Below are 13,210 nucleotides of genomic sequence, written 5' to 3'. Positions count from 1 at the left end.
GTCAGTGTGGAGATTAAATATGTTAACAAAGGAGAATTGCTTTGTAAACATTAAAGCCCTATATTATTCTATGGATGGACACAAATGAATTATTTTGCACAATACATAAATGTCCTGCTTCCCTTAAACAGAAAAAAAAGCGCAAACGCGTTTTTATGGGGAAACTTCAGGAGAAGGAATCCTTTGGAGAGATCAGCGTGCTTCTTCAAATTCCTTTCACATGCACAATCATCACTGGATCTGAAGTTGAACTTGGAATCATTGATGCTGAGGATATGCTAGGTAAATGAAAAGAAACGTTTTGTTTAATATCTACTTCATTTATATCAGGTTTATGGTGAATATATTACCTAGTTTAATTTGGAGGATGAGATTTAATCTATTACTACAAAACTTTAGCAATTTCTTAGGGAATGTATTAAATAAAATAGTACTTAAAAGTATAAGCAATGCATATCATCTTCCCACACACATCTACTAGCCAAACAAAAATGTTTAAAATTGCAATAGGAAAATAAAATGATTAGCGATTGCTTCAGCCATTCACTCTTCTCTTTCACGTATCAGACTTCATAGGCATCTCACTGCTTCTCAGGGGCCCATGTTTTATTTACATGAAAGTATATAATTTAGTGTTCCCAAGGTCAATGTAATAGCCTCCAGAACTGCCTTACTTAGCGGAGCTTCAGCAGCACATCAAAGAAGCCCAAACTTTGTGTTCTACTTCTGTGACAGCAACAGGGATCATGACCTGGGGTTCAAAGAGAGAGATAAAGTGGAGATACAGTAGCAGAGATAAAATGATGGTGTAATCAGAAATTCCACATATACTTGACCTTGGAGCATGTCTTTCTCTTTCTAAATTGTACAAATAGTCAAAGAAGGAAATAAAGTAGCAGGAGTCAGGAAAACAAAGAAGACTAGAGGGTTATAAGTCAGAGCCCAAATGTATAGCAGCATGAATGGCAACCTCCCTTGAGATAAAAATAGGAATATCAAAAGTTGGAAAAGATGAAAAACAAGAGCAAATGGTCGAAGTTAACCTGTTTAAGTGATTTGCTTAGGAAATAATCTAATGATAATTCAGTTAGAAATATCTAATAATAATACCATTTTGAAATACAATAATAAGAACAGAATAAGATATTTCAGGTTCGCTATAGCTACTCAGTGCCTTTCTGATACTTAATCTGTGTGTGACACCAGGCAAGGCGTTGAACATCCATATGATTCACCTGACTATCCAGAATTTCTTTAATAATTCTTAGGAGAATTTCAGAGGCAGGAATTACCTATATCCATACAATCACAGATTGATTACATGAAGTGTTTGAGTTGACTACATTTATTCATATTTATTGCTCTTTTTAAAGAATATGTTCAACATTCCTGCCTCGCTCTGGTTAGCCATGCAAAAATCAAGTGAATAATCATGTAATGTCAGCATTAAAATGAAAAACTCTGGGTTCAAATGTTATCTTTATTACCCTCTATGATATTCAAACATTCAGAAAAATAAACACCCTCAAGGTAAACAATCTTTAAAGAGGGACTGGTGATATTTTACTAGTGCTATGTTCTCTCTTGACATGATGCATTAATTTTCTCCTTGTATTAATTATGTTAACTGATGCAAGACATATTGGACTGTTTTCTATAAATCAATATTTCACACATGAAAGTACTTCTTCCAAGTATGTATTAAAGCCTTCTTTGCCATCTGGCTGACTGAAATCCAAAAAGAAGATATACTGTTTAGAGGATAGGGAAGTGGGATGGGGTAGGGAGGGATAGGATATGTGCATGTTGTCTACAACACCCTATCTAGATTTTACATTGCGAGGTCTCTGCTGTAAAGAAGCTGAATTTATGTGTACCTAATTAGTTAAAGATTCCCTGAACAGGGATGAGGTTTAGGATGAGTTTCTTCATCATTTTCTCACAATATGGGAGGGAAAAAAGGATGTTGAATCTATTGATCTGCTTTTCTTTCTGCAGTTTCATCATTTTGTGCTGATATTCCAAGGGTAGGGAAAAAAATAAAGCTAAACAATGAAAATTAAATAGCAATCAGGTTGTAATGGGAAATTAGACAAGGAGGCACATCTTCAAACATGAAGGACAATCCTCCTTCATGGGCATTTCTGTGGTAATCTATTTTGATCTCCATCTATTCATCTTTCTATTAATGTCATCAGTAAATACGAACTCTTGAAAATTAAGACAGACCAAGGTTGCAAATAAATGAAATGAGCAAATTAGGTTGCAGGTAAGTAAAAATTAAAATGAAAAACCATAACCCAAACCACTGTGCTTCTGGGTCACTGTTCACATTATGAATCATCACTAATATCCAATTTATTATCCCAATGGCATTGAGAAGATTTGGTGAAAATGAGGTGGGATATATATCTTTATAAATATACTTATACATATATTCACAAATAAACATGTATATTTGCACATATGCATGTGGTTACATAATATAGAATGTATGCATGTGCAATGAATGTAAATGTAAAATGTGCCTGTACACATGTGTACATATATTTAGAGACACATATATTCCATTTGTTCGATGAAATATGTGTCTGCATGTATATACATTTGCACATGTTGTATCTGCATATATGATTGTTATGAAGAGGTAATCAGTCAGCCACAAATCACTATAGGACATACAATTATTAACAATAAGCATCTAAATTTTCACAATCACACATCAGACTGGAGATACTGAGAACTGAGTAAAAACAAGCATAATTTAAATTGCATCAAAAATTGGGGGGGGATTTTAAGTTTAATTATGGTTGTTTAATTTTTAAAATACAGTAATATGCAATTTTGAACCTACCTTATAAAATCAATATGAGAATAACTACATGTGTCTCTTTTATTTGCTCATATAATAGTCAGATACGAACTTAACTGTCAAAATTAAAATGAAAACAGACACAGGAAATATTTTTAAAACTGCATTATAAGTACACCTATTCCCTTATAAGTGCCTTCCTGGTGATAGCAGGAATTTTTCCCCACAGATCTGATGCAGTAAGAACAAAAATCTGAATTTTGGGAGTAAGAAGACTTGAGTACAAATCTCTGCCAGTTGAATGGTTTGACTTTGAACAAGCCATTTAATTTCCCCAACCCTCAACTTTTCACCTCTGAAATAAGGGCATTTTCTGAGAGGATCATGAACATCTCTTCCAGTTTTACATATAGGCTACTATGTTCCATGACTTCCCTATTCATATAAATTTTATGAACCTTAACGACCTTAATGACCATTGATTATTCTTTGTGGGAGTACTTTTGTGTTTTTGTTGTTGAGTTTCAACATTTATACCTAATTTCAAAAGTAAACAGCGAAAAGAAACACAGATCCAACTGTTTCTTAATTGTATTCTGATCTGAAATCATATCTTTGTCCTTAAAATGAATTCTGTGCTTTTGTTGTGGCAAAGAACAGCCTTTTCTAGCATAAGTGATGTCACTATTATTCATTAAACCTCTCTGACTAAAAAAAGAGTCAATTGCAAAAAGAAAAAAAAAAAAAGGAGAAACACGAGTGTAAATTGCCTCTCCAGAAAGGAAAACTACAAGGTGACATTTGGTACAATTGGTTAAGAAGCTTTTCAAAGGAGAGAATTTCTTCAGTCCTTTATCTCTGATCATGAATCCCAAGGACAAAAGCAGAATACCAGGTTTCTCAGTAGAGCAGGTGAAACTGTAAGAAGTTACAGAGAAAATGTGTATGGTCTTATCCACAGGATCACTATCTGTATAGTGCCAGTCTTTGTCCTTGGACCTGGTAGAAATGAACCCATGGAGAGGTTTTTCTTTTTCAAACTTTTCTGCAGGTTGCCACATTAAGGATGTTCTTTTTTTATTGTTTTGTAATGGAAATACTGATCCTATCAAGTTATTTCCATTTTAAAGACCTGTATTCAAATAATCTTTTCCACTTTATAAGGTTTTCTTTAAAAGAAAAAAAATATTGCATACAGATATTTAAGTAGGAAAAAATGAGTTGCTTATGAATGAAAGTTATTTGTTCAGTTTTTCGTTCATACCTGATCCTTTGTTACCCTCTTTGTGGTTTTCTTGACAAAGACACTGGAGCATTTTTTGTCATTTTCTTCTCTAGTTCATTTTACAGATGAAAAAACTGAAGTAAAGAGGAATAAATGACTTTCTGAGGTCTCACAGCTAGTAAGTGTCAGACACCACATTTGAACTCAGGAAAATGAGTCTTCCTGACTCCAGGCCCAGCATTCTATCTACTGTGCCACCTAGCTGCCTGAAAATTGTTTGGACATGTTCTCATGGGAAGAAACAAAATTTACATAACCTTTTTGCATTTGAATGTATATTATATTTTTATGCTATTGACTAATCTCTTTAAAATACCTGAAAAGCTTTGCTTAATGGAAGAAGATTGTAAAGAATTGTGTGCATTATCTAGCTGTTGGCATTTTAAAAAACAGGCTTTAAATTCCCACAATTAAAAACTTTTAACCTTGATATCCATAAGTTTTCTTGTCAGTAAAAGAAACCATGGGCTAATCCAAAAAATAATATTGTGCCCAATATTCCAAATCAGTTCAGTAAGTATCTATTAAGCACATGCTAAAGCAAGCCTTGAACATATTCAGATTTTATTTTGAATATGTGCTATTAATCATTGAAAGCATCTCTTTCAGTGCCTTTAGAGGCATCAGCTAATAATTCAAATATGTTAAGTAAATTTTAAACCTTACACAGGTATTAATATCATCATGGTCATTGTTACTGTGTCCTTAGGTAAATGTTTATAACAAGTTTAAATGACAGTCTTTTAAGGTGGCTTTTTTTTTCTCTTTCAAGTTAAGTGTTATAAAAATATCACCTTGAAATGCTACCTATGAACTTTCATTTTCTTTTTTTTTTTTTGCAGTGAAAAACTAGATTTGTAAATTTGAATAAAGTTTCCAAAGTGAGCATCAGGCAGAGAGAGGTAAACGTCTGAAGAAAGAGATGGAACAATAGTAATGAATGACAGAGAGAGTGAAGAAAAACCTAAGCATTCATTATCCACATCTTGTGGTTTTGTTTTGCTTTGTTCCCTATTTTACTGATTCAGGGACCGCTCAGTGAGAAAGCTCCTTCTATTAGTACACATCAACTGTTTTTGCAGCTTATAATTTTAGAGTTGTCTAGGACATTCATCGAGATGCATTGATTTGTTAAGGGTTACACTGCCAATATGGCTCAGTGGCAGCACTTGAACTCAGAACTTTCTGGTTCTAGAGGTTGCTTTCCTTCCACGCGGAGGAAGAAGCAAAAGTCATCATTGTGTAATTAAACCAGGGGTTCAAACAGATTCAAACTAAGTTTAGGGAAAGACTCTAAATCTAAGTCTAATTGAGAGATTTGTAGAATCTGGCAGACGTTTTCTTTTCACTCTTAAAGATATTGAATTTATCAGGAGTTCTGGAGTAGAGTAAGTTGAGGGTGTGGCATCTATCACCATGGGTGTCTGGTAGTATCAAGAACAGTGATGATGACGCAGTGGTGGTAGGGGACAGAGTCAGAGAAGGACCTGAAGGTATTTTGAGGTATGAATTTAGAGACAAGGCTCTGGAACAGTATAGAGTTGGCTACAAGGGTCACAATCTTTGCTTATTTGGAAAAACAAACAAACAAATGATCAGAAGCAAAAAACAAGACCAAAACTACAGACTGCTAATGATCTTTGGGAATCAATGAAAGGATGAAAGGATAGGAAAGAAGACTCAAAGGGATAAGATACTTTTCTTCAAGTATTTAGAGGATTAATGTGTGGAAGAGGGGCTAGGCTTGTTCTACTTTTCCCCAGAGTAGAAGGAATAATGAGACAAAGTTTCAAAGAACCAGATTCTCCTTTGATGTAAACAACCTACCCTCCTAACAATGAGAGATATCCCAAAGCTGAATGGGATACCCCAACCTATTGTGATCCCTAGAGGTCTTGAAGCAAAGGTTGGATAATCATTTGTCAAGGAAGTTATAAGGAAGGTTTCTATTCACCTAATAGGTTATATTAGATGATCTCTGAAATTCCATTCAACTCTGATAGTCTGTGATCCAGTGTTTCATAATTATATTAGATATTGATAAGTGTAGCATAGTGAATAGAAAAGAAGTCTGGGATTCAGGAAGACCTGGACTCTGATTTTCTCTATAATATTTCCTGACTGTTTGAACCTTAGCAAGCTACTTAAACTCTCAGTATTTCACTAAACTCTCTAAGATCCCAAATTGCTGAGAAGTTCTGATTTATATTAATAGAAGGCGTTTCCTCATGGAGGTTTCTTATGCTAACAAAACCACAGGTGCCACCCTATCCTTTCCAATGGTAATTTATACAACATAAGAAATATAGTGGGAAGATGGCAAATAGAGTGTTGCCTTTGCTTTGAATTTATGCATCTTTGCTTTGATCTAAATGCTTAAATCTGGAAGTACTACTACTGGCTATTTTAAAAGATGAATGAAGGAATGAAAAAATCATTTGTGTCTAATGTGTATCAAAACTTTTCTAGGCACTGAGAATAAAAATACAAAAGTGAGACAGACCCTGCCCTTGAGGAGCCAATGGAGTAAGAAAAAATATATAGGAGACTGGTGGCCAGGAAAGGTGTATTTAGTCCACATAGTTACAGGGATGGTGAATGGAGCAATGGAAGTGGGGAAGAAGAAAAGCGGAAGAGAATAAGTATTTATTAAGCACTTGTGTGCCAGGCAATGTGCTAAGTGCTTTTCCATTATTATCTCAATCTTGGGAGGAAGTGTTATTATTGTCCCCATTTTATAGTTGAGGAAACTGAGGTGGACAAAGGTTATGTGTCTTGCCAAGGGTCACACAGTGAGTAAGCATCTGATACTAGATGTGAATGCAGGTCCTCCTGACTCCAGGCTCAGCATTCCACCCTCTTATCACATAGCTGCCTCCAAGTCCTGATATTGTTACTGTTCCTAGAAAAGGAGGGGGACAGTGCACTAGAGCCAGGAGAGGAGTTAATTACACACAATAGCAACATGCCTGGCATGGATATGATTTGAAGTTTGATCTGGGGCCTATTAGGTTTAAAGGATAATATATCTGTGTTACTCACCAATCAGAGCAGTTTTGACTGAGGGCAGACTTCCAAGGCTGAGTGGATTAACTCCTCCCGAAAAGAGAGTCATGGTCTTTGAAGGCAATGTTCTATGGGTGCTGTTCTAGATGAGAAGGTGGAGGTGGTCAGCTGTGAGAGGACATATGGCCTGCCATCTGGAGTTGATGGATAGAAGGTACATAGCAACGTATTTTGAGTAAATTGCTTACATATAACATTTTTATGTAACTGATCCAGTGGGCATTATTCTGTTTCAAACAGGACTATCCAAAATATTTAACACCTTTTTTTTTTTTAAACTCAGTACCTGGGTAGTAATTTATTTATTCAAATCTACAACTCTGATTAATTCTAACCTTCTCTTCTTAGACTTCCAAGTAGAAAACTGGAAGAAATCTAAACGTAATGTATGTCTGTATAATGAAATATCGTTTTATAGTCTTGAGCCTCAGAGGGTACTCACAATTGAAAGGAAAATATTTTATTCATTCCTAATTGATATGATTCTGTTTTCCTTAGGATGAGTTTTCTGTAAGTATTTATCTCCTTCAACCTTACATGCCATCCAACCCACTTCAACTGATGACTTTAATGCATACATTACCAGAGAAAATCGAGATCATTCTTTTGAGATCTTTCCCTCTACTTTATATGTCAGAACCCTCTATTATTACTGTGTTTCTTCCTCCTTTATTCCAGTCTTTGATGGACCTTTCTGCTGCCAAAGCCCAGCTTCTCTAAATGTCCCTTTTATCTCTTCTAACAAAATTGAATCATGATTCTTTAATCTTCAAACTTTACCCTGTATACTACTGTTTCCTTCCTTATCGCCAACCAACAAGTCCAAGTGGTTCTCTACTTAAAAAAACAAAACCTAAAACATATTTTCATTTGAGCCTACCTTTCCTGTAAACTCTTATTCATATCTTCTCTCCTTGCATATCTTCTCTCAATCCATATCCTCCTGTTCATAATCAAACTGATAGAAAATGCTACCTATCCTCCTTAGTTCCAATTTCTCTACTTTTACTTCTCAATTGAAACTGCTTTCCTCCTCAAAGCTTACAAAGGGTACCTTCACTGACATGTCCTTCTTGCTCATCTCTCTTAAACTCTCTGTAGAATTTAATACAGCTGATCACCTTCTGTATCTTTTTCTCCTCACTGAGGATTCCTTTCCTTCCTTCCTTCCTTCCTTCCTTCCTTCCTTCCTTCCTTCCTTCCTTCCTTCCTTCCTTCCTTCCTTCCTTCCTTCCTTCCTTCCTTCCTTCCTTCCTTCCTTCCTTCCTCACGTCTATGTAAAGTGTCAGGCACCATACTTCCTATTAGTTTGAGTGATAAAAAATGAAGCAGGTTCTTCCCTAAGGGTCCTTATATTTTATTTTTGGGAAAACAACATAAACCACAGGTAAGTGACTACAAAGCATAAATATACATGCATATACACTTGCAGATATATGTGTGTGTCTGTGTGTATACACATACATATACACACATACACATATAGAATAAGGACTGGACCTGTGATTCCATTCATCTCTCTCTAGAATTGTAAATGAGCATATTTTCTTTCTGTACCTTATATTCAGTTGCCTGGGGCACTATAATCTTAAATGACTTGCCCAGAGACCTACAGCCAGAACATCATAATATATCAGAGACAGATTTTGAATACAATTCTTGGTCTTAAAAGTCACATATCATGGCACTATGTCAAGTTGCTGAGTGTGTGTGTGTGTGTGTGTGTGTGTGTGTGTGTAAAAAGATGTACTTGAAGAGTGTGATAGGGAGACTGAAAAGTTGGGAAGAATAATAAAAAGACCTGGCAGAGGAGAAGGTACTTGATCTGATCTGCAAGTATTACATTCACAGTTGAAAAATGTTGCCTAATAACCCTTTGGGGATAGGGGATGGTCAATGAGGTAGCCTGGAGCAGAATCACTGGAACTCGTAGGCCTCCAATTTTGCCTGAATCATCCATATTCTTAACCCAGACCTTCTTCAAAATGTCTGGGAAAAGATCCCATAAAAGGCTATTCCATTCTCAAAAGGGGTGGAGGAGGGAAGGCAGGACAGTCTCCCCCTAATCCCATTAAAACGTCCTAAATCAGAATTTATGGAGAATTTACAACGTATCACTTTTCTGCTCTAGTGGAGCACAACATTAGATCCATTATTGTTGGTTTGGGGCCTATAAAGAGATTTTCTTTTGTTTCAAAGTTTGCATGACAGATATAAAGAGAGAGGTGGAGAAAAACAGAGTTCAGTGAGATTACCCAATCAATATGCCATACTGCAAGATGACAGTTTAATTGTATACCTATACAACATAAAACAAAAATGTGTTATTTTTCTTACTAAAATTTCCCATTATATTCACTTAGGTGATTTTTTATAGAGCATATATTTTAAGAAACTAATTTTAATTTGTATTTATAACTCACACTTAAATTTTCAAAAGTCTACTTTAAAAAAATGGATCTGTAATTATATCATTGTGAGGGGCTTCAACTGAGAAAATTCTCCCTGTTAATATAGATGTGCAGCTTCTCTGTCACCTAATAGGATTGGAGATTTGACTGGACATGAAGGAGTTACATGGATTTCCCAGGGTCCCTCAGTCAATAAATCAGTTACTTGTCTTGAATTCATGTCTTTAAACTTCAAATCAAGTTCTCTGTCCCCTTCCCTGACCTATTAAACATCTACTAATTAAATCTTTCTCTAATTGGACCAGAAAGTACATAAAATGCCAGGCCAGCTTACATGTCATTTGATCACAAAGGCACTGTTTGCCTCCTATAAAAATGACTATTTTTAATACTAATTAAATGTATTTGCTAATATTAATTGCTTTAGCAGCATTTCTGATATATTCATTACAATTCTCTAACTAATAACAGCTTTCGTTTCTTGATTTTATTTTTAATTTTGCATATTCGATAATGACTTGCCCAGAGTCAGATTTGAACTAAAATAATCCATTCTGTAGGACCAATGCTCTATCCATTGAGCCACCTAGCTACCCCATACATTCGATAATACAGTTTGTTCAAGATTTTAAAATATCATATGAATTCTTGTCAAAAACTTGTATATGTAGATAGCCCAGAGAATAATATAGTAATGTTCTCTGATGTCCAAAAGTACACCTATGCTTATAGTAGGATAAGAATAGGGCCTAGACTGGTGATTTCATTGTGATGACTCAGGTAGTCCCTGGGTCAGGAGACGCTCTCTACCAAAATATCCTTTATAAAAGTCCTCCTTTGATGCCTCATCATTTGGTGGAGGTGACCTTGCCTTTTCAAAGGCTATGTCAAAGAAGTTAATCTCTGGCACAACTTCCAAGTTGGAAAGGTTTCAAATACAGGTCAGATGATGAACTGCATGTCCAATATCTAAAGGCAAGCTGAGCTAGAGATATAAAGAGTTCATCATGGGAAGCTAAGCAAATTTAGAGATTGCAAACCAGCCATTTCCTTATCTCAGACCTCTTGCAAAAATGGATGAGCAAAGCTTCCAACAAAAAGGTCATTTCATTCTATTGAAATAAAAGAGTTGGGGAGAATACCCACTCCAGAACATCATGGAGCTTTGGAATTATTGATAACTTTTTGTTATCTGTCTAATAGAAATAACAAAATTTTAATGCTTTATTCAATCTATTCTTAATTGTTTACAATAAAAAGGAGGTGAGAGATCAATTATTTAATGGCATTTAATTCAACAAAATATTTTTGTTACATACATTGATCTAGGGACTGCAGTACATACAGTACGAATAAGGCAGAACCATTGTCCTTGGGGTAGATAATACAGAGAGATATAATTATAATGCTACCCAGAATATAAGTGCCTATGGAGGGTTATAGGCAAAATGTGAGGACCTTTATTAAAATACTATTGATTAAATTGCATTGGTAATAATTTTTTTTTGTATTTCACTTTACAGTTTAAAAAATATTTTCCTTACTTTGAGTTAGGTTGGCAAATATTATTGTCTTCATCTTACACAGCAAAACTAAGTCTCAGAAAGGTTGGGTGGCTTGCTAGGTGCAAAGCTAGTAATTTGTAGATCTAGAATTTTAATTTGGATCTTCTGACTGCCACCCCAGAATTCTTTCCTCTACCCCATAATCATGAATAAGTATAAAGTTGTATAGAAAACACAGAGAAAAAAAAATTCTAAAGCCAATAGTCCTCCTTTATGAAATAGAAAAATACACTTAAAACATAATTGTGATGTCTTCTGGCAAAGCAAGAGGTACACATGCCATCAGGGTGGCACTGTGATGGTACGTGTGTATGCATGTGTATGGGGCTCGGGCACAGAAAGTGAGAATCATCGTAGTAGAGAGGACTATGGATGGAAACTGTTTTGTTTTTCAGTTGTTTTAGTCGTTTCTGACTCTTTGTGACCCCTTTGAGGTTTTCTTGGAAAAGATACTGGAGTGCTTTGCCCTTTCCTTCTCCAAGTCATTTTATAGATAAGAAACTGAGGAAAACAAGGTTAAGTAACTTACCCAGTATAAGTGTTTGAGGCCAGATTTGAACTCAGATTTGAAGATAAGTCTTTCTGACTCCAAGCCTGGCACTCTATCTACTGTGTCACCTAGTTGCACTTATTGACAAGAATATAGGAAGAAAGTATTGAGGGGGCACAATAGGTAGGATGATTGACTTGAGGTCATGAAGACCTGAGTTCAAATCTAGTCCTCCCAGACCCTGATTAGTTGTGTGACTCCAGGCAACTATAATACTTACGTCTATTTCCATTTCCTCAACTATAAAAGGGGATGATAATAATAGCCCTATCCCCTAGAGTGGTTGTTAGGATCAAATGAGATAATATTTGTAAAGTGCTTAGCACAGTGCCTGTCACACAGTAGGCACTACAGAATGTTTATTCTCTATCCTTTCTTCCCATTCCAAAGGCCACTTCACAGAATTAATAGAATACTTGATTTTGAAATGGCAGGAACCTGAGAGGTCATCCAGCCTTAGCCTTGTAGTTAAGGAGCCAGAGAGTGACTTAAATATGCTTTGGTTGTAAAAATATGTATACATTTTAATAAAGAAAAGGGATATATTAGGCTTTGACTGCTATCTTTAGAATGTACTCTAGAATGACTACAAGCTCAATTTTCCAGAATGTACTGTTACTGAGAGAGATCATTGTGTTCTATTTAATAAACAGAACACTCTGAGAATCAGCCTAGTAATGATCCAGCACAATATAGTACCTGGTCACGTCCATAGGATAATTTCCCTTAATCTCTGGCATATAGTTATTTGTCAGTGACTTATATCTTCAAGTTAATTGTTACTTACTTAATTGCATCTACTGCATGCTAAACTCACAGGCCTAAATGATAGAAATGGACTCAAGAGAGATTAAGACCATTTAATTCATTGAAAAACGGATTTTCTATGAATGTTGATCCATAGTATGACTACCATCATTGGACGAATGATATGTGTTATGAACAATAATATGTGTTCAGATGAACAGCTTGCACAGTGAGGATATGATTGACCATAACAATGACCAAAATGACTCAGTTTATTTTGCTAAGGCTAACTTAGTGGTTAGGGAAAATAATTTTTGCATAGTTTTCATGAATGCCATTGAGAGACATTCACCTGTGGTGTAGAGGCTAATATTTAGTCTCTACCAATAGTTGTAGGGTAAGCTTCATAAGATTTCCCTGAAAAGTTAAATTTTTAATCCTTTGCCCAATTTACTGACCTTCCAAATTTGAGTCACAGAAGGGGATTCCTGTCTGGGTCTTTGCTTCTGTGCCTTGAGGGTTGTGTCAAAGGCAGTTGAATTCCTTTCAAATATTTAATACAATTATCATGTAAATTGCTTTTTTCCTTTTTTTCTTCCCTTCCTCCCCCCAAAAGAGCTAACATTAGATACATATAAGTATACACATACATACATAAACACATGCTTGTACATATACATATGTACATACATACATGCACACATATATACATGTATATATGTAAAGTTGTTCTATATATACTTCTATTGATCAGTTTTTTCTCTGGATGCAAAT

General features: G+C 35.3%; 1 protein-coding gene across 2 annotated transcripts in view; it reads left to right on the top strand.

The window, feature by feature from the left end:
• The window catches only part of CNBD1 (cyclic nucleotide binding domain containing 1), a 695,007-nt gene that overhangs the window by 577,892 nt on the left and 103,905 nt on the right, over positions 1-13,210 (top strand). For both annotated transcript variants that reach the window (XM_072603626.1, XM_072603625.1), the window contains exon 10: positions 132-282. In XM_072603626.1, coding sequence (XP_072459727.1) covers positions 132-282 — 151 coding nt within the window. The remainder of the gene's footprint in view (positions 1-131; positions 283-13,210) is intronic.

Source organism: Notamacropus eugenii, chromosome 4 (genome assembly GCF_028372415.1).
Source record: "Notamacropus eugenii isolate mMacEug1 chromosome 4, mMacEug1.pri_v2, whole genome shotgun sequence".
NCBI classification, from domain to species: domain Eukaryota; kingdom Metazoa; phylum Chordata; class Mammalia; order Diprotodontia; family Macropodidae; genus Notamacropus; species Notamacropus eugenii.
This window is presented reverse-complemented; position numbering and strand designations above follow the sequence as displayed.